Source organism: Oratosquilla oratoria, chromosome 41 (assembly GCF_046742065.1).
Source record: "Oratosquilla oratoria isolate Oo_2021 chromosome 41, ASM4674206v1, whole genome shotgun sequence".
Taxonomy (NCBI): Eukaryota; Metazoa; Arthropoda; class Malacostraca; order Stomatopoda; family Squillidae; genus Oratosquilla; species Oratosquilla oratoria.
This window is the reverse complement of record NC_134817.1, coordinates 21,910,543-21,937,918: the sequence shown is the minus strand read 5'-3', so window position 1 is coordinate 21,937,918 and position 27,376 is coordinate 21,910,543. Positions and strand designations below refer to the sequence as shown.

At 38.1% G+C, this 27,376-nt stretch overlaps 2 protein-coding genes across 4 annotated transcripts in view; one reads left to right on the top strand and one right to left on the bottom strand.

The window, feature by feature from the left end:
- Hs6st (heparan sulfate 6-O-sulfotransferase) overlaps positions 1-4,191 on the bottom strand; it is a 21,746-nt gene extending 17,555 nt beyond the window's left edge. The window contains exons 1-2 of the mRNA XM_076178213.1: positions 3,346-4,191; positions 2,057-2,180 (exon numbers count right to left, since the gene is read on the bottom strand). Of these exons, the coding sequence (XP_076034328.1) occupies positions 2,057-2,180; positions 3,346-4,049 (828 nt within the window). The 5' untranslated portion in view covers positions 4,050-4,191. The remainder of the gene's footprint in view (positions 1-2,056; positions 2,181-3,345) is intronic.
- A 461-nt stretch (positions 4,192-4,652) lies between these two features.
- Positions 4,653-27,376, top strand: part of LOC143021033 (uncharacterized) — a 50,159-nt gene continuing 27,435 nt past the window's right edge. For 2 of the 3 annotated variants that reach the window (XR_012965968.1, XM_076178211.1), the window contains exons 1-4: positions 4,800-5,072; positions 22,251-22,379; positions 23,919-24,036; positions 25,570-25,743. Coding sequence is in view for 2 of the 3 variants with exons in the window: in XM_076178211.1 (XP_076034326.1) it covers positions 5,031-5,072; positions 22,251-22,379; positions 23,919-24,036; positions 25,570-25,743 (463 nt within the window). In the remaining variant the exon portion in view is untranslated. Of the gene's footprint in view, positions 4,773-4,799; positions 5,073-22,250; positions 22,380-23,918; positions 24,037-25,569; positions 25,744-27,376 lie in introns of those variants that run through there. The other variant, XM_076178212.1, reaches the window with a different exon arrangement.

Here is a 27,376-nt window from a genome sequence, read left to right as displayed (position 1 = left end):
CACTTTTACCTATTGGTGTTTTATATTCAATCTTGTCCACTATTCTAGGTTCAGATGTAATTATTAAGTCTAGCCTCGATGGTTCTTCTTCATTTCTATACCTAGTGTTCTCTTGTATCCATTGTGTCATTGAATGGTCAGTAATCATCTCAAGTAGAGCATTTCCCCATGAGTCATCACCACTCTTTACTGTCATTTCTTCCCAGCAGATTTCTTTGCAATTAAAGTCGCCCATCATAACTATTCTTCCTCCGTCTTCCATTATTTTAGTTAATGCTATCTTTGTGTCCTCTAACATACTTTTATGTTCATTCTCCTCCCATGAGGCTGTTTTCGGAGGCACATAGTTGATCACAAATTTTCTGCTCTTCTTATCTCGGTCTTCCACTTCTATCATAATCATCTCTACTGTATTCTTTCCATATATGACACCTTTCACGTTTATATCCTTCTTTGTCAGGAACATAACTCCACCCCCTTGTTTTTTCTCTCTGTTTCTAATCCAATAATTGTATGTATCATGTCCTACACTGTTGGGTGGTAGTGGGCCTTTTAATTTTGTTTCTACAATTCCCATTATGTCCGGTTCTTTTTCTTTCAAATAATCATTCAGTTCATTCAATCCTGTTATCAATCCATCTATATTTGTGTAAGACACTCTTAGTTTTCTGCCACTTCCATTGTGTTCTCTGTTTCCCTTATGTTTTTCTTTAGTATGTCGAACTGCTTTATTTTCATGTTCACTACTCTCCAATAGAATCTCTCTTTCTCTGACTCCGTTCTTTCCTCGTTTTTTGCCTTAGCTTCAATTCTTTTCTGCTTTTCTGCCTCTCTTTCCTCCTTATTCATTTCTCTTTTTATCCATACCTTTTTATATTGATCATTTGTTGCTAGTTTCCCTGTCTTGGATAGAATTTTCTCTGCCGTTGTTTGTGACCTGAATTTAATCTTAATTGGTCTGGTCTTATCTGTACTATATTTTCCGAGTCTGAATTTTTCCTCAATTTCCTTTATAATTTCTGGTTCATCTTCCTGGACTAATTTTAATAAACTGCTTACCCTTTCATTTTCCTCCTTGATTCTTGCGGTTCTATCTGGGTTATGTTTCTCTTCCATTCCTAATATAATTATACATTTCTTTTTGTCAGCTAATTCTCTTACTATATTCTCCTTCTGTCTCATCACTTTAATAACTGAGTCTTCATTATGTTCTTTCAATTGCTGTTTGACTATGTCAGTGAATGAAACCTTATTCCCTTCTTGAGTTATTCTCCAATTTTTAGCTTCTGTAGCTATTTTCTCACTGTTTTCATTACTATTCTTCTTCAATTTCTCATTCTCCTCCTTTACATTTCCTAACTGTCTTTTTAGGTCCTCTACTTCTTCAGTTAAGTTTCTGTTAGCCTTCTCTAGTTGTTCCAATCTTTCAATTCTTTGTAGAATGGAGCCTACATTACCTAACTTACGTTCCAAGTCCTCGATCACCTTATCAACTCTCTCCTCTAGTCTTATCAGTCTGGGGGGGGTTGTGTCCCCCCCACCCTCTTTAAATCCCTGGAACATATTCTCGTCACTTTCTACTGTATTTCTCCTCTCTATACTTCTAATCTTTACATTTTTATTTGCCATTTCGTCATCCGGTGGTCGTTTCATGTTGATCTTCCGCCCGTCTGCCTGGGCCAAGTCCTCCACATCCTCATTATCTTCCATTTCCCCAGTAATCCCTCCCCCTCTCCTCTTTCCTTACTTTCCCACTACCTCACGAGCAATTCCCCCCCCCTGCAAATACAAAAAGGCACTTCTCTTTGCGTTGGTATCCTCAATCTGCACTTTTCTTCAGAGCGTTCGTCAAGCCGTCCGTTCGTTGAAAGTGTGTGTGTGTGTGTGTGTGAGCTAGCACTTTAATGCTGATGGATAGGCCTGTGTATCTTAATGGTTACAAGAGCTATATCGATAGATATGAAATATCTAAAACAGCAAAGGCAAAATAAAAGTATTCGATTATATTTCAGAATGAACATTTATTTGTCTAAAATGACCCAAACAAACCACAAACCTTTGTTGCTGGTCTTCCATTACATACAAGCTTGGCAGTCTTCCATGTTGCTCCTCTCCTTACATGGCGAAATTCACTCAAGTAGCGAAGGACAGGGTTGCGCAGAAAAGTGATGTAGAAGTACCTGTGAGTAATAGTGAATAAATACTGATGTAATAGAAAGTTTGAAGTTTCTTTATTACGGTACATATATGTTATGGCCATCTTCTCCCATCTTGCTCACTACTGTCTACAGATAAAGCTATAGTGTCAGACCAAAGAATATATAGTATCAGACCAAAGAATATATACTCAGATTCATTATGCATGATGAATTAAATACCTTTGTATGATGATTCTGTTAGATAAAGTGTTGCTAACATTATCCCCAGTATTCCCCCCTAAGCCCATCAACACCTTTACATCTACCCTCTTTACCACACACAAATTATACAACTATTTTTTCATATTGGGGCAGCAGACAACTGGCAACTATTCTCTTGTCCAGTGACAAAGACTGCCCAACACTCATAATATCAGCCAACTATTTAATCCATTGCTCCAAGTCTCTCTTGTAGGAGACCCATTACTCCCAGGTAACCTACCATGGTCATCAGTTTGGCCCATAAGTCATCAAGATATAGTGAATGTTTGACTGTTTACAATAAAATGTTCTATGTCTTCAAAGTAATGGTTACATCTATGGCAGTTTGAATCTTATTCCAGGACAATTCTGTATTAGTGTTGTTCAAATGTAGGGTGATGACGCAACTAAGCATGCTCGTATATTTCTTACTTGGCTTAGGAGTGGTTTCTCAGTTATGAAGTAAAACAATTATAAAACCCTGGTTTATGTTTATGGAAAAGTAAAAGTCATTCATAGGAATAGGAACTCACTATTTTACCAATAGATTCCAATTTTTTTTTGTAATCTAATCATCTCTAGTAGAAACCTTATGGAGAAGAACCAATTACTTCATCCCAATAAATTTGAAAAATGAGACTGAAAATTCTATGTTGCTAAATATCATATCTTACGAGACACTAACTCATACAAGTGAGAACTGAAAGAGAAGTTCTATTCAGTGCCATGCAAACAAACTTTTCAATTATTTCTTTTTTGCATTTAAGAGATTTGTTTTTTCTATGGAATCATTGTTATGTTAGGTTAGGCTATATTAGGTTAGGAGCTACTGGACATGAGCTTAATGTTAAATATCCATGTTTGAGTGATTCTGTAAGTTTACCGAAGCCCCCATGGCAAATTACATATACAGTAATCTATTAATATGTTAAGATATTGTGCTTACCTTCTTTTAATCTCTTTATTGTCAATCTTATCCATAACCTCATCCACACAACTAACTAGTTCAGTCCAGTCAGCATGAAGGCCGCACTTCCATCCTGTTGAATAACGTGAAAACAACCAAGTCTCCGAGCTTGAGCCAGGACGAAGGCAAGTGCACCTTTTCTTACGTTTTCTATGACACCGACATTCTTTCTCAAGAGCCAAGTCCTTTACTAAGTGCTTGCCAAAGGTAGTCCCCCCCGTTTTCTGAATATGAAGGAATACAATGACATCATGGCCTTTAATGTCAAACTGAAAGTCTGGCTTTAGAACGTCATCAAAAGAGGGTCCTGTTTTTGTTTGGCCAAAGGCATCTACAGGTTTACCCACTTGATCACTGCTGATGTGGAACTTATCAATTCCATCATTGATAATTTCATACTGGGGTTTGCTCAAGGACTTCCAACTTATTGTACACACTGACTCAGGGCAAAAGTAACCAAGATAGAGAATGCCAATACCCCCAAAAGCGATAAGTACACAGAGGAGGCACAGGCATTTCTTCACACTCATCCAGCCTCCTTTTTTTTCGGAAATTGATTCAGACACTGAGGAGGTGGAATTTTGACTTCTGACAGATCGCCTTTTACTGCCACTGTCTGAGTCCGAAATTAGCAGTTCAGTTTTACAATCATCAGTCTGTACCTCGGTGTTAACAAGCACCATAATGATTCTAAAAAGATGTGACCGATACCCAAGGCTCAAATTCAACCTTAGGCAGCTATTTAACGTCCAAAGCGACACGACATGACCACCAGACGACACCACGACACCAACAAACTTATAAACACGATGTTCGAATCGGTTTTGACAATTATGTATCTATAATTACATGCTTTATAATTAAAATTCGTTGCTTATTACTATCACTTCATTACCAAAAAGTACATATGAATTATCTTTAATGCCCAATTCTGTAAGATTATATCAAAAGCTCCATTCTAAGCCAAGTGGAAAGAATTTGAACGAGTGCTATATGAGACTAACGAATGAACAAAAACGCTATTATTGAAGACTCAGGGGCCCTGTTACTGATAATTCAAGTTCTATTGACAATCAACACAGTTAAAAGTTTTACAGGATATAAAGGTTTCTTTTCCTACATGGCAGCTCATCTTTAGGAAACTGCTGATTAAAACACTTAACTTAATTTTCAATGAATGTGTGTACATATGTACTATATGTATAATCAGCACAATTCTATTCTTATATCATGATATTGTATTGACTATTATTTAATGGTAAGTCGAAGTCACACTAATCATCTCGAACGCAGTAACTATCACTTGTGTCTACTGTACGCAATTGTGGAGTGTACATTTTGGCATAAGAGATAAGCGTGTTATTAGTTCCACGCAACATTGAAAATATTGCCTGGCTCTGGAAAGTGTATGTGCATTATATTAGTTTATTTTTCTATGTTGTCTAGTGTTGTGTTGATGTTTGGGACTGAAAAGTAGTACACGCAAACAATTAGGACAGGTCAACAGAGAAGAGCCAGATGTGACAAAAGTGAATGTAATGTTCGTCGCTGTTGACGGGCATTCGAGTTATCAGCTTTTCCTTGTTATCAGTTTCTTCATTTAGGCCCAATCTTTGAGATTATGCAGCTTAAGACAGATAGCAGTAAGCAGTCTGGGAAAGTTGATGAATATGGTAGTTGTGGAAATTGTAGGAAAAAACAGTCAGGTAAAGTGGATATGATTTTGTGTTCTTTCAACAGTTAGGTAATCAGGATATGATTTTTCATGTACTTTTTTCTCCTGTCAGGTAATATGGATGACATTTCAGTTGAATTTTAAATTTAATTATCATTAGAAGTTTCATTCATTCTTCATCATATGATGAAGTTTGTTTTTGAGGTGGATTTGGCAATTAGAGGGTTTTAGACACTTGCAGTAATTGGATTGTTAATTTTTACTTTGTTTAACTTATGTTTTAAGTAAATTGTTTAAATCAACAAATTTTAGAATTATCAAATTTACACATTTGTTTCATCCATGAACATTATTAATCATTTTCACATGTTTTCTGTTTTGTTATTGAGAGATTACATTTTCTAAGGAAATTGTTTTCAATAAAGAAAAGAAGCAAATAATAGGAGCATAATTAGATATTAAGATTTTTAAAGCAATAAATTGAAATTAACAGGGAATATGGCCAGAAAGGATGATGGAAATTTTTTGCAAGCATGTTAATGAATGGAGGCTGTGAGATAAGGAGATAAGATATAATATAGAGAAGTTTATAGGTGTGACATGGCAGAAGTTAGCACTGTCATGCAATTCATGAAAGGGGGAAAACATTTGTTTGCCACTAGAAAACAAAAGGCTGTTTGATTGATAATGATGTATAGTAATTGAATGCCTTCCTCATGGAAGCATGTAATTGACTAACTTCTGTGACAAAAAACAAAAGTAACTTTTTACTTTCTCCATGCAACATAGATTACTACTGAGGTACATATTGTTAACCTGTTATGCATCTGAAAGTCTATTATAGTTTTGTAAAACTATAGTACTATGTCCCCCCACTTTAGCAACCTCAATTTAGGCACCTTCATTTTCCTTTATATATATATATATATATATATATATATATATATATATATATATATATATATATATATATATATATATATATATATATATATATATATATATATAGATGAATATGAGAGGGCAACCAAGGATGAGATGGATAGATGGGGTAAAAGGGCTTTGGGAAAGAGAAGAATTTCTGTTAAGGAAGGAAGAGAGAAAACAGAAGATAGGGGTGGGTGGAGAATGGTTGTGTATGGATGATGCTGTGATGCATGGAAGTGAGTGGGTGGGGGATGGAAGGTGAGGGAGTATGTGTGAATGATTTTTTGATGCAGCCCAAAGGACTCTCTCCCTTTCTTCTCTTTTTCTGTATGAGATGGAGAGGGGAGTTGCAGAATAAATGAAGTGGCCTTGCTGTGGATGTGCTGTGTCTTGCTACATCATCTCAGACCCAACGCTGTGGGCGAGATGCAGGGATGACCTGTCATCCAGGAGGAGCCAAGATTAAAGGGAGGGGGTTGTGGTGAATGGGAGTAGAGTATGTGGGGATGAAATGGGTGGGAGTATATTTATGCCATTGACTTTGGCTACCTCCCTTGTAAGGAGGAAAGAGCCCTTGGCATAATATGTATATAATGTAGGAAGGGGCAAAAGTAGCCACATGGGTTAAAATTCTTTGTTATATACCTAATTATATTTGTCAACAAAATAAAGAGAGGAATTATACATAACACACAGTAGGCTAGTTGGGGTTTTTATTTCCCTGTCTATCTGTCATAGTTAGGTATGTAACAAGGACAATGGCCAGTTTTACCCCCATGTGGCTACTTTTGCCTCTTCCTACAGTATATGTATATGGTAATGGACATGGAACTACCTAGTGTAGGCCTTATGGTCTCTTGCAGCCTCCTTCATTCATATGTTCTTTATATATATATATATATATATATGAATGGAGAATGGTGTATGGATGATGCCATGATGCTTGAAGGGAGTGGGTGGGGGATGGGGGTAGGGAGTATGTATTTACCTAGATTTACTTGGTTGTATTTTGTGGGAAGGGGAGCTATTCTCGTGGTGTCCTGCCTTTGTATCTCGCAGTGTCTAGTTTGCTTTTAAACTCATGAAAGGTTTTTATGCATACTGTTTCATTATCTAGTTTTGTTCCAAGTTTCCACTACTCTATGTGGAAAACTGTTTTTCTTCAGTTCTTTTCTGTAACTATGTTTTTTTTTATTTTCTTTCCATGTCCTCTTGTGTTTCTCTTGTCCCAGTTTAGTAAGTCCTCTCTATCGAGTATCTCTGTGACTTTCATGATTCTGTAGATGGTCAGTAGGTCACCTCTCTCTCTTCTTTGCTCTAGCATTGGTAACTCCAGTTTAGCCAATCTCTCCTCATATGATAGGTTTGCAAGTGCAGGTGCCATTTTTGTTGCTGCTCTCTGGATACTTTCTATTTTCTTTATATTCATTTTGGTACTGGGTGACCACAATGTCGCCGCGTACTCTAGTCTAGGCCTTATCAATGTAACCAATTTTTTTTTTTTTTGTCATGTCTTCGTCCAAGTATGCAAATGCCACTTTTATTGATCTTAGCAAGTTGTAAGCCTCCCCGACAATTTTATTAATCTGTTTATCATAGGACAAGTCGTTTGTGATAATTACCCCCAAATCTTTTTCGGATCCTGCGTTCTTTACCTCCTTGGTTCCAATTGTATATTTTCCTGATATTCTGTTTTTTGCTTTTTCCAAACTCCATTATGCTACACTTCTTAGTATTAAAGTCCACTTCCCATTTCTGACTCCAGTTCCATACCTTATTCAGGTCTTCCTGCAGTGCTTCACAGTCCTTATCAGTTTCTACTTTCCTTAACAGTTTGGCGTCGTCTGCAAAGAAGCTCATGTAACATTTCACATCCTCATCCATGTCATTCACATAAATAGCAAACATTATTGGAGCCAATACAGATCCTTGTGGTACTCCACTGATCACCTCTTTCCAACCTGAATATTTTTCTCTGAGTACTACTCTCATCTTTTTTTCAATCAGGAAGTCCTCCATCCATTTTAGTAGGTTCCCTTGTATTCCTCCTATGTGTTCCAGTTTTTTTTTTAGTAATTTTCTGTGTGGTACTTTGTCAAAAGCTTTTTGCAAGTCTAGGAAGGCACAATCAGCCCATCCATTTCTTTCTTGCACTATGTCTATTAGTCTTGAGTAGAAGCATATTAAGTTTGTGATGCATGATCTTCCTTGTCTGAACCCAATTTGTCTTAGGTTTATCATGTTGTTGTCTTCCAGATGTTTTACCCATATATTCTTGATGATTTTCTCACAAATTTTGGCTATAGTGCTTGTTAGTGATACTGGCCTATAGTTGGTGGGTTCTTCCTTGTTTCTCCTTTATATATTGGTACAATGTTAGCATTTTTCCAGTCTTTAGGTATCTTTCCTTCTTTGAGTGAGCTGTTTATTATGTTGTGTATTTTGTCTGTTAGTTCTTCTTTGCATTCCTTTAGAATCCATTTTGCAATTCCATCCGGGCCATGTGATTTTCTGACATCAAGGTTTGATAGGTGTTCTGATATTTCTTTTTTGTGTTATTGTAAACTCACTCATGGGGGGGGAGATTGCTTGTTATTATCTTCGTCCCAATTTTGTATTTTCTCTCTGGTGAAGACAGATTTAAAGTGATTGTTCATGACTTCAGCCATTTCTAATTCTTCTGTGTATTCTATATTTCCTTGGCGTAGTTTCACCATTTCCTGTTTGTTTTTAAGTTTACCATTCACATATCAATAGAATAGTTTGGGTTGATCTTTGCATTTATCTATAATATCCTTTTCATGGTTCCTTTTCTCCTCTCTTCTCACATTTACATACTCATTTCTATAGTTTATATAAATTTGCCATTTACTAGGTTTTTTATCTTTTCTCCACCTTTTCCAAGCTTTGTTCCTTCTGTCTTTTGCCTCTGCATCTTTTGTTGAACCAACATTTGATGTACTCTCTCACTTTTGTCTTGGTACATGCCTGTTTACCCCTTCATTGTAATTTTCCATCAAGATATTCCATTTCTCATCCACTTTTGTCTCTTCCATATAGAATTTTTCCCAGTTTGCATTCCGGAAGAATATCTTTAGTTTTGCAAAGTCTGTTTTGTTGTACATCAATCTTCCTTTCCTATGCTTTTCATTTCTCTCCATGTCTATTTCTTCCTTTAGTACAGTTTCGATGAGTATATGGTCACTCTTTCCAATTGGTGTCTTGTAATGGATTTTGTCCACAATTTCAGGTTCTGTTGTAAGTATTAAATCATGTGTGGATGATGTTTTGATGCAGCCCAAAGGGATTTGTCCCTGTCTTCTCATTTTCTACATGAGGGGACACAGGGGGGGGGTCGCCTATTTAATGAAGTGGCTTTGCTATGGATGTGCTGTGTCTTGCAACACTGCTTCTGACTGAGGGCAGTGGGTGAGATACAGGGATGACCCATCGTCCAGGAGGAGCCAAGATAAGAGGGAGAGAGGGGGGTGAATGGGAGTGGAGGATGTGGGGATGGAATGGATGGAAGTGGATTTTATGTCTTTGTTTTTTTTTTACTACCTTCCTTGTAAGGGGGGGAAATAGCCATTGGTGTGTATGTGTGTGTGATATATATATATATATATATATATATATATATATATATATATATATATATATATATATATATATATATATTACATACATATGTTTTTTTTTTTTTTTTTTTACTTCTTACTTCAGCTCCCAGTAGTAGGCGTTATGCCTGTCAGTGGTCCCAGCATGTATATATACATACATACATACATATATATGCACCCCATCTGGGGTGTTGGCTGCATGTTTTTATGTAGTAGCATGCAGCTGATACTTTAAGGATATGGGGTGACCCAACAGACTAGAGCTACACATCGTTTTGTCTATGTTAGAGGAAATCTCTACTCATAGAGAAATGATGGTATTTTATTGTACCGCAGTTGTCTATTATGCTGTCCCCCTGCCCCTCTTAGTACTGTCCTGTACCACTTCTTTGAGTATATATTTCCATTTTCACCACTCCCCTGTGGCAGGGGGAAGAAAGAATACTGTCACTGAGTCTTTCCACTCGAGTCGTAAAGGTGGCTATACCAGGACAAGGTAATGGGACTAGGCATCCTGCTTTCTGTAAACCTACAAGAAGTCGAGGCAAAAGAGGGTCTGGGAGGAGTTTTCCAAACAGAACCTAAGGTTTTGGATCTTTTAATATGAATGGGAGTGGCACAGATGAGAGTAAAATGGAAGTGGTATGCAGTATGTTTGTGAGAAGGAAGATGTGTTGGCATGAGAAAGAAGAGAAGCAGGAGTACATGTAGAAGCTGAGAGAAGTGTGGGAGGTGGTGAAGAATAGAGATAGGAGTGGAGGAGGAATGGGAACGTTTAAGGAGGGAGTGACAAGGTGTGCAAAGATAGTATGTGGAACAAGGAGGATGGGAGGGAATAGAAGGAAGGGTAGTGGGTGGTGGGATGATGAAGTGAAGAAGGTAGTAGAAGATAAGAAGCAAACATTCAGGGACTGGATGTGAGGTGGGACAAGAGAAACATATGAGAGGTACAAAGAAAAAAGAAGAAAAGCCATATGAAAGATAAAGGAGCCTAAAAGGAGAGGAGGGGGAGGAGTATAACAGAAATTTTTGAAAGTAATAAAAATATGTTTTAGAAGGAAGTTTAGAGAGGAAGGGGAGGTAAGTCAAGTGGAGAAGAAAAGGTAAAAGGCACAGATGGACAGATGTTAACCCCTTCGATACAATGGCGCCTACATAGGCATTATGAGGAGCAAGTGGGTATGCAAGGATGCCGATGTCAGCGTCTTGATTATATATATTGTAGTTATACCTACGTGACCCCCCATACTCTGTAAACTGGATTCGTCATAATATCTATGGTTATCAAAATTCACAGGTGAAAGAGAACGAGCAATACAGCGGTAACTTTATTTTTTATAATGTGAGTATTATGACGCAACATCGCACGTCTGGCAGCTAATGCTGCCTGCGAGATTTTGGCCCGGAGTGAAGGGGTTAATGGAAGATATGGTGATAAGGGGAAGATAGGCAGATAATTTTAGAGAGCTGTTGAATGTGGAGGAGGATAGGGTGGGATTGGTGGTAGTAGTGAGAGGTGCTATGAAAATGATGGTGATGGGAGAGGAAAATGAAGGAGAAATAAGAAAAGATGTGGGACAAGTAGTTTTGAAAATGATGTAAGCAGGTAAGGCACCTGGGTTAGGTGGGTGTCATGCAGAGTGTAAAAAAGGGAGCTACAGTAATAGTGGATTGGCTAGTGAGGTATAGTAGTTTGATATGTCTGTAAGGGGGTAGAGTGCCAGAGGACTGGTGGAGTGCCTGAATAGTTCTGATTTACAAGGGAAAAGAGGACAATTGTGAGTAGTAGTTTTTGTGGGGTCTGTTGAGGGCAGTTGGGAAAGCATGTGGGAGGTTTTTAAACTAAGGATTAGGAGAGGAACAGTGTGGGTTTAGGAAAGGTAGGGGTTGCATTGGTCAGATTTTTGTGGGAAGGCAGATATGTGAAAAAGCTTTTGCAAATGGGGATTTTTTTTTTTTTTTTTTTTTTTTTTGGGGGGGGGGGTTTTAGAAATTTGGAAAAGGCTTATGACAGGGTAGACAGAAGGCACTGTGGGAGGTTTTCCAGATATATGGGATTGGGGGAAAGTTGTTAAGGGCAGTTGAATTTTTACAATAGTAGAACCTGTGTTAGAATTGGAAATAGAAAGAGTGAGTGGTTTGAGGCAAAGGTGGGACTACGTCAGGGATGTGTCATTTCGCCATGGCTGTTCAATGTGTACATGGATGGGGTGGTGAAGGAGGAAATTGTGAAGGTAATGGGCAGGGGACTAAATATGGTTAAAGAAAATGGAGAAAAGTGGGAGATGAGCCAATTGTTGTTTGCTGATGACCAAGTGTCAGCCTCTTGGGGCTGCACCCCCTGATGTAGGTAAAAGTGTTGATGGGATTGTGTGCACACACACACACACACACTTTCAACGAACGGACGGCTTGAAGAACGTTCTGAAGAAAAGTGCAGATTGTGGATCCCAACGCAAAGAGAAGTGCCTTTTTGTATTTACAGGGTGGGGGGAAATTGCTCGTGGGGTAGTGGGAAAGTAAGGAAAGAGGAGAAGGGGAGGGATTGCTGGGAAAATGGAAGGTAATGAGGAAGTAGAGGACTTGGTCCAAACAGACCGCCGTAAAGTAAACAAACGACCACAAGACGAGCTGGAGGACGACGGAATGTCTAATAAGAATGTAAAGATTAGAAGTATAGATAGGAACAATACAGTAGAAAGTGATGAGAATATTTTCAAGGGATTTAAAGAGAGTGGGGGGGACACAAACCCCCCCCGACTGACAAGACTAGAGAAGAAGGTTGATAAGGTGATCGAGGACTTGGAGAGTAGGTTAGGTCATATGAACACCATTTTACAAAGGGTTGAAAGATTGGAAGAACTGGAAAAGGCGAATAAAAACTTAACTGATGAAATAGAAGACCTAAAAAGACAGTTAAGAGAGGTAAAGGTGGAGAATGAGGAATTGAAGAAGAATAGTAAAGAAAACAGAGAAACGATAGCTAAAGAAAGTAAAAATTGGAAGAAAACCCAAGAAGGAAATAAGGTTTCATTCACTGACATAGTCAAACAGCAATTGAAAGAACATAATGAAGACTCAGTTATTAAAGTGATGAGACAAAAGGAGAATATAGTAAGGGATTTAGCAGACAAGAAGAAATGTATAATTATATTAGGAATGGAAGAGAAACACAACACAGATAGAACCACAAGAATCAAAGAGGAAAATGAAAAAGTAAGCCAATTACTAGAATCAGTTCAGGAAGATGAACCAGAAATTATGAAACAAATCGAAGAGAAATTTAGACTCGGAAAGTATAGCACAGACAAGACCAGACCAATTAAGATTAAATTCAAGTCACAAACAATGGAAGAGAATATCTTATCCAAAACAGGGAAACTAGCAACAAGTGAACAATACAAAAAGATATGGATAAAAAGAGAAATGAATAAAGAGGAAAGAGAGGAAGAAAAGCAGAAAAGACTGGAAGCTAAGGCAAAAAACGAGAACAGAATGGAGTCAGAGAAAGAGAGATTCTATTGGAGAGTAGTGAACATGAAACTAAGGAAGTTCGACATACAAAAGAAAAGCATAAGGGAAACAGAGAACACAATGGAAGTGGCAGAAAACTAAGAGTGTCTTACACAAATATAGATGGATTAATAACAGGATTGAATGAGCTGAATGATTATTTGAAAGAAAAAGAACCGGACATAATGGGAATTGTAGAAACAAAATTAAAAGGCCCACTACCACCCAACAGTGTAGGACATGATGCATACAATTATTGGATTAGAAACAGAGAGAAAAAGCAAGGGGGTGGAGTTATGTTCCTGACTAAGAAGGATATAAACGTGAAAGGTGTCATATATGGAAAGAATACAGTAGAGATGATTATGATAGAAGTGGAAGACAGAGATAAGAAGAGCAGAAAATTTGTGATCAATTATGTGCCTCCGAAAACAGCCTCATGGGAGGAGAGTGAATATAAAAGTATGTTAGAGGACACAAAGATAGCATTAACTAAAATAATGGAAGATGGAGGAAGAATAGTTATGATGGGCGACTTTAATTGCAAAGAAATCTGCTGGGAAGAAATGACAGTAAAGAGTGGTGATGACTCATGGGGAAATGCTCTACTTGAGATGATTACTGACCATTCAATGACACAATGGATACAAGAGAACACTAGGTATAGAAATGAAGAAGAACCATCGAGGCTAGACTTAATAATTACATCTGAACCTAGAATAGTGGACAAGATTGAATATAAAACACCAATAGGTAAAAGTGACCACATATTGATTGAACTGGAACTTAATGAAGAAAAATATATGAAAAGAAATGAACAATATAGAAAAGGAAGAATGATGTATGAAAAAACAAACTTTGATAAAATAAGAGAATTCTTCCAACAAGAAAACTGGGAAGAAATATACAAAGAAGAAACATCAGTGGAAGAGAAATGGAATATTTTGACAAAAATTTACAAAGAAGGAGTGGAAAAGTATGTCCCAAGACAAAAACAAGAAAAAGAATATGTAAAATGCTGGTACAACAAAAGTTGTAGGGAGTTAAAAGACAAAAGAGACAAAGCCTGGAACAGATGGAAAAAAGACAGAAGACCTGAAAAATGGAAAATATATACTGGTTATAGAAATGAATATGTACAAAAGTGCAGAGAGGAAAAAAGAAAATATGAAAAAGATGTTATAGAAAAGTGTAAAGATCAACCAAAACTATTCTACAGATTTGTAAACAATAAACTGAAAAACAAACAAGACTTGGAGAAATTAAGACAAGGAGGAGTTGAATACACTGAGGAAATGGAAATGGCAGAAATTATGAACAAACATTTTAAATCAGTGTTTACAAGGGAAAATATACAACCTGAAGAGATTGAGTGGAAAGAAAAAGTCCCCCCTATGGAAGAAATAGAAGTAACAAAGAATGAAATATTGACACACTTGGGTAATTTTGATGTCAGAAAATCGCATGGGCCAGATGAAATAGCAAACTGGATTCTGAAAGAATGCAGGAATGAACTGGCAGACAAAATACATAGCATAATAAGCAGTTCCTTAAAAGAAGGAAAAGTTCCAGAAGATTGGAAAAAAGCAAATATAGTACCTATATATAAAGGAGGAAATAAAGAAGAACCTACCAACTATAGACCAGTCTCTCTAACAAGTACAATAGCAAAAATTTGTGAAAGAATTATCAAAAGTAGATGGGTAAAATACTTGGAAAAAAACAACGTACTAAATCCAAGGCAATTTGGATTCAGACAAGGACGATCATGCGTCACCAATTTAATATGTTTCTATTCAAGGCTAATAGATATAATACAAGAAAGAGATGGATGGGCTGATTGTGCATTTCTAGACCTAAAAAAAGCTTTTGACAAAGTACCACATAAGAAGTTGCTTAAGAAATTAGAATATGAAGGAGGAATACAAGGTAAATTGCTAAATTGGATGGAAGACTTTTTGCAAGAAAGAAAAATGAGAGTAGTGATAAGAGATCAGCACTCAAAATGGAATGAAGTAATAAGCGGTGTCCCGCAGGGAACAGTTCTGGCCCCAATAATGTTTGCTATATATATTAATGATATGGATGAAGGAATTGAAAGCTATATGAGCTTCTTTGCAGATGATGCAAAACTACTGAAAAGAGTGAAAACTGAAGAAGATTGTGAATCACTACAGAGAGATCTAAATAAAGTACAAGAATGGAGTAGGAAGTGGGAGATGGAGTTCAATACAAAAAAGTGTAGTATAATGGAATTTGGAAAAAGCAAAAACAGAATAACAGGATCATATAATTTGGGAGAAGAAGGAATAAAAAAAGTAGAAAATGAGAAGGACCTGGGAGTCATTGTTATGAATAATATGTCACCTGAGAAACATATAAATAAGATTTTTGGAGAAACTTATAATTTAATAAGAACAATCAAAGTGGCATTTACATACCTGGATGAAGAAATGGTGAGGAAAATCCTAATCACCCTGATAAGACCAAGATTGGAATATGCAGCAACGATATGGTCACCAAGTACAAAAAAATGTATAAAAAAACTTGAAAGAATACAAAGAGCAATCACAAAACTGGCACCAACACTCTCAAAACTATCATATGAAGAGAGACTACAAAAACTTAAACTACAGACACTAGAGCAAAGAAGAGAGAGAGGAGATTTGATAGCTATTTACAGAATCATGAAAGGCATAGAAATTACTGATAGAGAGAATCTGATAAAATGGGATGACAGAAATACAAGAGGACACGGAAAGAAAATAAAAAAAGACAGCTATAGAAGAGATTTGAAAAAGAACAGCTTTCCTCACAGAGTAATAGACAGTTGGAACAAGTTAGATGAGAAAGTGGTGTGTGCAAAAACAATACATGAATTTAAAAATAGTTTAGATAAAATGAGATATGAAGACGGGACCCCACGAGCATAGCTCCCCTTCCCGTAAAATACAACTAGGTAAATACATCTCTTTCTCTCTCTCCCTCCCCCTCTCTCTCTCTCTCTCTCTCTCTCTCCCTCCCTCCCTCCCTCCCTCCCTCCCTCCCTCCCTCCCTCCCTCCTCCTCTCCCTCCCTCCCTCTCTCCCTCCCTCTCTCTCTCTCTCTCTCTCTCTCTCTCTCTCTCTCTCTCTCTCTCTCTCTCTCTCCCTCTCCCTCTCCCTCTCCCTCTCCCTCTCCCTCTCCCTCCCTATATATATAGTGTTGGAAGAGTTTGGTGGGTGAGAAGCTGGAAGAAGTGTATAGCTTTAAGTCTTTAGGGTCACATGTGGCAATGGATGATGGAAGAGTTAAGGCGGAGATGAATTAAAGAGTAAGGGAGGAAGGTAAATGTCTGGGGGACAGGGGGTGAAAGTGTTAGGAGAAATAGGTATGTAGGAATAGACTCTTAAGAGAAAGAAGGTTGTATGAGGAAGTGACATGACCATAACATGGAGCAGAGACTTGGAATTTAAATGAGGCAGAAATGAAAAGTGAAAACCTATTTCAGATGAGATACTTCAGAAGAAAAATAGGTGATGTAAGGATGGATATAGCAAAAAATGTAGAGGTGAGGCAAAGAGCTGTCAGTGAGTGTAGAGCAAGAAAGTGCAGAGATTGTTTGGGTTGTTTGGAATAGGAATTTAATTGAGATTTCCTAATGTAGGACAGGAAAAAACAAGAGGACCTAGAAACTGAAAAAGAGGATGTGTTTGAAAGATGTTAAAAGATGCAGTTTTCCTGACAGATGCAGTAACAGTATAGAATAAGAAATAGTGCATGGATACAACATGAGGAAAATGAAAGCTACTAGGCAATTTTTTACCTATGGAAGTACAGACAGGACCCCATGAGCAGAGCTCGTCCTGTATATTACAATTATGTAAACGAGTAGTTTCAACACAGTTGGTGTTTGGTTTGTAATGTGCAATCAAATTCGTTTAATGGCTCCCTTTTTTTAGATTATTATTATTACATATTTTTTAATCAGAAATTGAATTGTAACAGTGTTGTTTGCTCGGTCTGCTTTAAGTTTCTACATTAGATAAGAAGCATAGGTTAGACTTGGTAATTCATTTATTTATTTATTTTATTATTATTATTATTATTATTTTTTTTTTTTACATGTCTAAGGAATTTATAGCTCCTTACGAAGGACTACCATCCTCCAGAAGGGAATTGTGTGTGTGTGCAATTACCTTATTTTAGTTTACAGGAAAGCAACATTTGTTGGGTCTGATCTACTGCTCTCCATTTTATTATACTTAGCCTCAGATTCATGTACAGTGCCAACTTAATCTATATACTTGGTTTCCAATTATCATCAATTTAAATTCATGTATTGTTCCATCTTGTACCATATTGCCTTCCAAGTGTTTATACATCTATATGGAAAACTGTATTTCTTCGACACGTGGTCTCGCTTTTAAACCTCTCTTACCCTTAATTAAGAAATCTCTTCTTTCAATGTAGTATCCCCTTTAGTGACCTGAATGCTATAATCATGTTACCTCTTTCTCTTTGATCTTTCAAAGTTGGTAGACCCAGTGCTTTCAGTCTCTCCTTGTATGGTTTATCTGCCAGGCTGGGAACAAGTTTGGTTCCTGCCCTTTGTATTCTCTCAATAGTGTTTATATCCGTTACTTTGTGTGTGGACCATTCCACTGATGCATATTCCAATCTTGGACAGATTAGGGTTTCTATGATTTTTTTCACCAATATTCCATCTATATAGTGAAAAGTCACATTAATCTTCTGCAGCAGCCTGTATGTCTCTCCCACAATCTTGCTGATAAGTCTGTCAGGTAACAGGTTGCCTTTTATCAACACTTTCATTCTCCTCTGTTGATTTTGTAATGAATTCACTTCCCAAGGAAGTGTGTGTATGATTCACCATGGTGTTGGATCATATGTTGAATTCATTGACAGCCATTACCCTCCCAGATTGGAGCTCAGAGCTCATAAATGCCCAATGGATGGGTAATGTTGTACCTTACACCCCCTCTCCCCCCAACTCTCTGCCCACAAGAGTTGGAGTGCTGCCTCATAGTGCAGCAATGCTGAAATTATTTCTGCCCTAGGTGGGAATCAGACTTAGACTGCTGGAGTAGTGGTTGTGAATGCTACCACTGCGCCATGTGGTGTTTACTTGTTTGTTTGTGTGGAATCTGGGAGATGACAGCAAAATCATTTCCCACAATTGATACTGTATTCTGTACCCTTCCTGTGAGAACCAGTGATATTTTCATCTTGTTTATTTTGCTTGTGTGTGGAACATAGACTACACAAGTTTTATACATTCAAAATTTTAGGGAATTTGGTAATACCCCAACAGACCAGTCACACATTATCGTGATTGAAGACTAATTTCCGCTCAAAAGAGAATGCAGATTACTTACTTCTGCTGTACTTTCTTGAGTGATTGATCTGTCAGCCTGCTTAATATAGAAGTACAGTAAGTCCTTGTTATACGGTACACATGCTTTCCTGAAAATCTTACCGCAAATTGAAATTACCTTATACCGAACCCATTATAACATGTAATAATAGGATATGGCAGACGTACCTTCTCCCTGCTCTTTCCTCTTCAAAACACGAGCAGATACCATATCTGTGAATTTTTCTTACCATAAATAGAATCGAGGGTAGTACATACATATACCAAGGCTTTTTCCTCCTTACAAGGGAGGTAGCCAAAAAGGAAAAGGCATAAAATCATTCCCATCCATTCCATCCCTGAATACACTCCACACCCCTCCACCCTCCCTCATATCTTAGCACCTCCTGGATGATGGGTCATCCCTGCACCTTGTCCACTGCCCTGGGTCAGAAGCAGTGTCGCAAGACACAGCACATCCACAGCAAGGCCACTTCATTAAATCGACGATCCCCCCCTCTCCATCCCCCCGTGCATAAAAGGAGATTTCGGGGAGAAATCCCTTCGGGCTGCGTCAAATTTTGCTCACACATACTACCTCACTGCCCATTCCACCTCATGCATCACATCATCCATATACAACCATTCTCCATTCACCCCTATCTTCTGTCCTCTCCCGTCCTTCCTCAACAGACATTCCCCTCTTCCCCAAAGCCCCCTTCACCCCATCCATCCACCTCATCCTAGGACGTCCCCTCATGTTCACTCCCTCCACTTCTGCCTTCCATACCTCTTTTACTAGTCTCTCTTCACTCATTCTTTCCATGTGTCCAAACCATCCAAATACTCTTTCATCAACCCTATCTCCCAACTCCCTTTCCACCCCCATTCTTCTCCTCACCTCCTCATTTCTCACTCTATCTAGCCTAGTAACCCCCATCATACTTCTCAGACACCTCATCTCAAACACATTCAAACTCCTTCTCTCTTCCTCTCTTATGTTCCATGTTTCTGCCCCATACAGTGCTGTTGGCACAATCACTCCTTCATACAGTCTCCTCTTAGCATCCATTCCCAAATGTCTATTCCTCATTACACTCTTCAATCCACCAAGGCATTTACACGCTTCTCTCAATCTACATTCTATCTCCACCTTCACTCCACCTTTTCCTGCCACATTTGCACCCAAGTATCTAAAACTATCCACTTCCTCCACTCGCTCTCCCTTAATGCTCACTTCCAGTCTACTGCCACTTTCACCCCTTGTACATCTCATCACCTTACTTTTACCCACATTTATCTTTAGCTTTCTTCTATCACATACTCTCCCAAACTCTGTCACCAACTTCCTTAGTCCCTCCTCCGATCCTGCCACAAGCGCAGTGTCGTCAGCAAACAACAGCTGGCTCACCTCCCACTTTTCTCCATTTTCTTTAACCATCTCCAATCCCTGACCCACTACCCTTGCATTTACCTCTCGCACTACCCCATCCATGTTTAAGTTGAAGAGCCAGGGCGACATAACGCATCCTTGACAAAGTCCCACCTTTACATCGAACCTCTCACTCTCTCCATTTCTAATCCTGACACAAGCTCTACTATCATAAAAACTCTTGACAGCTCCTAGAAGCTTTCCTCCTATCCCATATATCTGCATAACCTCCCACAGTGCCTTTCTGTCTACCCTATCGTAAGCCTTTTCCAGATCCATAAAAGCCCAAAAAACATCCTTCCCCTTTCCTATAGCTTTCTCACATATTTGTCTTACCACAAAGATCTGATCTACACAACCTCTACCCGTCCTAAATCCACACTGTTCCTCAACAATTACTCCCTCTGTTCCTCTCCTAATCCTCTCAGTCAAGATCCTCCCATAAGCCTTCCCAACTACACTTAACAAGCTAATCCCTCTGAAACTACTACATTCACACTTGTCCCCCTTTCCTTTGTAAAGTGGAACTATACAGGCACTCCTCCAGTCCTCCGGCACTCTATCCTCTCTCCAGCAAACATTAAATAACCTCACCAGCCAGTCCACCATCACTGTACCTCCTTTTTTTTTAGACATTCTGCATGGCATCCATCCAGACCAGGTGCCTTACCTGCTTTCATCATCTTAACAACTGCCTTCACTTCATCCTTCCTTATTTCTCCTCCATTTTCCTCACTCATCACTCTCATTTTCTTAGCATTTCCCACTGCAACTATCTTTCCCTCCCTATCCTCCTTCACATTTAGCAACTCCTTAAAATATTCTGCCCATCTTCCCCTTACTGCCTTCTCTTCCATTATCATCTCTCCATCTACACCTTTTACCTTTTCTTCTCTACTTGATTCACCTCCTCCTCCTCTCTTAATTTCTTTCCAAAACATCTTTTTATTACTTTCAAAATTTTCTGTCATACTCTTACCCCACTTCACATCTGCTCTCCTCTTTGCCTCCTTTACCTTTTGGTTTACTTCTCTTTTCTTTTCTTTGTACCTCTCATATGACTCCCTCGTCCTATTTTGTAACCAATCTGTGAAAGCTCGCTTCTTCTCTTCTACAACCTTCTTTGTTTCCTCATCCCACCATTCACTACCCTTCCTTCTATTTCCTCCTGTCCTTCTTGTTCCACACACCATCCTTGCACACTTTATGACTCCCTCCTTGAACCATCCCCATTCTTCCTCCACACCTAGCTCTACTCTATCCTTCACTCCCTCCCACTCCTCCTTCAGCTTCTTCTTGTACTCCTCCTTTTCCTTTTCATTTAAAGAGTTCACACTAAGCACCTCCCTACCTTTTGTCCCTTTCCTCTTTCTCCATCTATCCTCCACTCTCAACTTACCTTCCACCAAAAAATGATCTGATATTCCCCCACCCTCTCCCCTTAGCACATGTACATCCTTAACTCTTCCTATCATAGTCCTATTTACCACTACATAATCCATCAACGCTCTATCTACCACCCTTCCATCCACCACCCTCTCCCATGTGTACTTATGCTTGACTTTCTCCGAAACACTGTATTTGCTATCAACAACTCTCTTTCTAGACACATTTCCACCATCAACTCTCCACTATGATTCGCTCCTGGAACTCCATATTTCCCAACCACTTCATCAATTGGACCATTTCCTACCCTAGCATTAAGGTCTCCCAGTACTATTACATTGACATTTCTCCCTAATTCCTCTATGCACTCATTTAAATCTATCCAAAAGGCCTCCCTTTCTTCTACACTCTTCTCACTGCCAGGCCCATATGCACTTACAAAGACCCACATCTCCTTTCCCAGTTTCACCTTCATCCACATTATCCTTGAGGAAACCTCCTTCCACTCCACTACACATTTACCTATCTCTTCACTTACTAGAATAGGGTAGTAATTACCAAATACTGTAACTGTGAATTTACCTGATAAAGAATTACCATATAAGGAGGACTCACTGCACTGGTTAATTATGCTGAAATACAATTCATATGTTTTGCCAGATATTGGATCTCAGTTTATATGATTTTATTTCATTTTGTTTGTTTTATATATAAATTATTATTATTATTTTTTTTTTGGATTTGGTTTATTTGTTATATATTTATTTATTTCTACCCATTATGGTATTTATCCAATATGGTTGCTAGCTATGGCAGAAGAAACATGTTATACTTGATATTTGTTTTCCTGCCAAGATATCTTTTGTTGCAAGTAGTTGAGTGATTACTGTAAATTGAATATGCTTAGTTTAAAAAAACTACAGCCACCTTATGATATTTTAAGAGTCAAAATTCATTGTCTATTCTTTATTTTCAGGCCAATGTTGACGTGAATGTTGCTGCCATCCCTGCCACCACCATGGCAAGCAATGCGCGATATGTTGTCAACATGGCAAATTCCATTGTTGGCGTCTCCATTCTTTCAGTACCATATTGCTTCAAGGAGGTTTGTAAATTTGAAAGATTTGCATAATGATATTTGTGTGTGTGTGTATATATTTATATATATATATAAATATATACACACACATATATATATATGCAAGTAGCCACTAGAAAAATGAAAACTTTGTAACCGAACGTGTTGGTCTATTAAAGACATCTTCATCTTAAATAGATGAAAACTTTTGGTTACCAAGTTTTCATTTTCCTAGTGGTTACTTGCATTTTGTGAATCATGTGTTGTTTATGATTTCTTTGCATATATATATATATATACACATTTATCAACCACAATTCACTTTAATTCTAAGCCACCAACATCAAGAAACTCAAGGAGGCATACATGCAGAGAATTGAAACATGGTACAGCCTAGGACTTGAACCTGTGCTAGCACATGACAAATGATAGTGACTTAACCGATTGTGCCATCTAAATCTTTCATGATGGTGCAATCAGTTAAGTCATTATCACTTGTCACGTGCAAGCACAAGTTCAAGTCCTTGGCTGTACCGTGTTTCAGTTTCTGCATGTATGCCTTCTCGAGTTTCTCGATGTTGATGGCTTAGAATTAAAGTGAATTGGGGTTGATAAATGTAAATCTGTTCACTGGGACCTGTTCAGTGTTGTACATATATATATATATATATATATGTATATATATATATATATATATATATATATATATATATATATATACATATATATATATATATATATACATATACATATACATATGAATAGAATCGCCAATGACGATGATGGCAATCAAATAATTCCAACAGTTGTCCCCGAACTCGAACCCAGGGTGTAGATTAACCCCAAGGTTGAAGAATTTTTTAGCCTCAGTAGCATGGTCGGTAGAAGCATAGACTTCCTAACATACAAGTCCTGGGATCAAGTCCAGGGACAACTGTCAGAATTACTTTATATATAAATATATATATATATATATATATATATATATATATATATACTGTATATATATAAATATATACTGTATATATATAATACATCAACCAAAGGGCAAACCCCATATAAGAGAGGTGACCAAGTTCAATTATACATCCATACCACACTTGTCCAAAACCCATTCATTGTTCCTCCCATCATAGCACCACATGAGTGAAGGGTCATCCCCATCCCAGGCAAATTGAAGACAATATAGTGAGACACAGCACCTTGATATCAGGGCCTGACAGCCAATGCTTGTTTACCTTCCTTTCTTGGCACACATTACTTGTGCCTCCCATGCCCCTTTCACCCCCATCCATCCACCTCATCCTTGGTATTCCCCTTAAAATCCGGTATAGATATTAACAAAACACAAAAATAAGGATGAAGAAATTTCATGGCCCACAAGGATATTCCTTTAGTCTACTCTGCTAATATTGTGTTGGCATTAGAGATCATCAGACAAAGGAGTATAACTAAGAAATTTTTGTGTGTTTCATTTGTCAGTCTTTACCTATTTTTAACTTTATCTCGGTTCCATCCTCAGTCTTGTTACATCTAATACTTTTTTTTTTTTTTTTTTTTTTCCAGACTGGATTAGTTCTGGGAATGCTGACAGTACTGACATGTGGCTTTATAACAAAGAAGACTAGTATGTTTCTCATTAGGTCAGCAATTATGACCAGAAGAAGAAGTTATGAATTCTTAGGTGAGTATTGCATGATTTCTAGGTCTGTAATTCTTTAGATTTTTATTATCCTTACTAATGAAAATATAATTTTTCATTCAGTATTGAATTGTTTTGAAACTAGATTTTATTTGCAAATTGCACAAAGTACTGAGATGGGAGTGTTAAATGTGTGAAGTGTTTGTGTGCTTTGACTCGAACACCCCACCTCCCATGTGTAATGGGGAAAGGGCCTTCCCTATATATGTTTGCATTAGTTTTTACCAGTCATTATCCCAACTTGGTACTTTGTTAGATTTTTGTTTTTCTTTAGCCTAGTAATTACTGTACTTTGTTTAGATTTGAATTATCCTAATCCTTAAACATTTGCTTGCCTTATTTAGCACCTTCTTTCCCCAGCTCACTCTTAGATATTAACCTTCTTAAGGACAGTTCAGGGAAGTTCATTGCCTTAGTTGTGTTTTCTCCCTAGCTTACTTCTGCAGTGATTACTAGTGTAATGGTTTGGTAATCGCTAAAGAAAATATTTAAGCGTAGGGGAGATTGGGATAGGGAGACAGGATTATATGGAGCCTTTGTTAGTCTCAAGCCAGATACACAGCCTTTTTGGTTTTGGGGGCCACATTATCATACTTTCTACTAAGTGTGGCCCATAGAATAAAAGAATATGTAAAACTATATATCCTGTATGCTTTTATGTCATTATACCTCTTACACATTTTTAATTCAGATATGTACTCTTTGGGGGTATGATCCACCATCATGTCATTTATTGTTTATTAAACAACTAGTAGTAGTATTTGTTGGATTTAGTAATACAGAGTTGTAAAGGTACCTTTAAGAATTTGTTGATATATATTAAAAGGCTGTAATGTTTGGGATTTTTTCCAAAATTGAAAGGGGTGTTGAGCAAGAGGGGGATGTCTGTTGAGGAAGGAAGGGAGAAGACAGAAGATAGGGATGAGTGGAGAATGTGCTGTGTATGGATATTGTGAGGCATGGAAGGGAGTGGGTGGGGGATGGGGAGGTTATGGAGTGGTTATGGGTGAATGATATTTTGATACAGCCTGAAGGGATTTCTCCCTGTTTTCAATGTTTCTGCATGGGGGGATGGAGAGGGAGTGGGTCACTGATTAAATAAAGTGGCTTTGCTGTGGATGTGCTGTGTCTTGCTGCATTGCTTCAGACCCAGGGCAATGGGCAAGTTGCAGGGATGACCCATCATCCAGGAGGAGCCAAGATGAGGGGGATAAAGTGGTAGTGAATGGGAGGGGAATGTTTGTGGATGAAATGGATGGGAGTGGAATTATGCCTTTTGACTTTGGCTACCTCCCTTGTAAGGGGGGGGGAAACCCTTGGTATATGTATGTATATGTATGATGCTTTATTTTGCATGAGCAAGTCAGCAAAAGATGATTTATTTTACATGTTTTCAATCCCATGCCATAACATAAAATGGCTTTCCCATGAAGTCCTATTATATTTTTAGTATTTGGTGTTTGTACTTAGTTGTATGGAGCTATTTTATTTCATTTTGTTTTCTTACATTTTCAGCATTCCATGTGTTTGGAGTGAGTGGGAAGTTGTTTGTGGAGCTGTGCATGATTCTCTTCCTAATCGGCATCTGCATATCGTTTCATGTGGTCATGGGGGACCTTGCCCCCGCCATCATTGCGAAACTGTTTTCCGTAGAGAACACTCCAGCCCTGCGGTGCACCTTGCTTATTGGTTGGTTCAGAGAATTTTCGCGGTAAAATAAGTTTAAGTGAGGCAAATTAAGGGTTGGACATTGATGACCGAGGGAACTCAGACAGAAATAGGAGCTTTTAGATTCCTGATGTCTTGTCACAAAGGAAATTCAAAGCTCATATCTCTATTCAAGTTTCCTTTACCATCAAAGTTTAACTTGTCTAAATGAATAGTAAATTAAGGATTGTCAATGTGGAGGAACCTCATGTTTTATTTGATTCGATTATATTTTATTTATTACTATTATGATCATTGTTATTCTGTTTATTTATATATTTATTTCTTATTCATATATTTATTTATTTATTTATTGTTTTCCCTCTTTTCTTTGGGAGGGAAGATATTGGTTATGTAAAAACCATTAGATATTTGTATTGTGTGTTTACTAATATGCATTCATGGCAAAACTTGCAGCTAAGTGATTAGTCATATTCTCGTTTATAATGTTCTACATATAAATCACCATTCAAGGTAAGGCCAGTATAGAAAAAACTTCAGACACATCCTGTTAAATAAAATGCACACCAAAAGGCTTTTTCCCCCTTGTAAGGGGGTGGCTGAGTCAGAATATAAACTCACTTGACAAACATCTACAAAAACCTACCCCACCACATCACAATATATCCGTACAGAAACACAAACACCCAGATCGCAAAGTAAGTACTCCACAATAGATCTCCGAATATTTTACTTAAGACAAGTAAGAATCGCTCTGTCATGACTGCATTCATGTCACAACCTTGCATTAAAATAGTCCATCCATCCATCCATCCATATACCAAGGGCTTTTTCCCCTATGTAAGGGAGGTAGCCAAGTCAAAGGGCAAGCACCCACTCCCACTCATTCCACTCTCACCCATTCCACTCTCATCCACAACACTTTCCTCCCTCTCATCTTAGCTCGTTATGGATGAAGGGTTATCCTTGTCACCCACTTACTGCCCTGGGTCAAAAGTAATGTAGCAAGACACAGTACATCGACAGCAAGGCACTGCACATAGTCAGCAACCTCCCTTCTCCGTCCCCACATGCAGAAAATAGAGAAGACAGAGAAATCCCTTCAAGCTGTGTCAAAATATCATTCACACATAATTGGTTTGGCTCAAGGCTCCAACTGCTCCAGATGCAGTTGCTACACAGAAGACACTGAGCATTTTCTTCTCAATACTGCCTTATTTTCACCTTATCCAGAAAACAATGTAATATTTCTTCTCCTGAGTGACTTGTAGGCTGTGGCCAGTTACCAAGAGACCTATTAATGGATCACTGACTGGAAACTTGCAGCCATACAGTGGCTAGATACAGCTCTTAGCCCCTCTTATAGATCTCTCTCAGAAGAGACTATGGATAGTTGCCTTGTGCTGGATTAGCGTGGGAATGGTTCAGTGTCACCAGCTCATAATAGTAGGAGAAGGGGAGCAGTTGCCAATCGTTAGCTCTCCTGATGTGAAAAGGTGGAAGAAATACAATTGAAATTGATAGAGACTTGAGACCTTTAGAGCTGTACAATCAGATAGAGTTGAGGCTGTCGATAGACTTTGAAGATGGGCAGTAGGAAATTATTCTCTGATGCCCTTCTTGGAGGGTCACCACAAGCAGGTGCTCATCATTG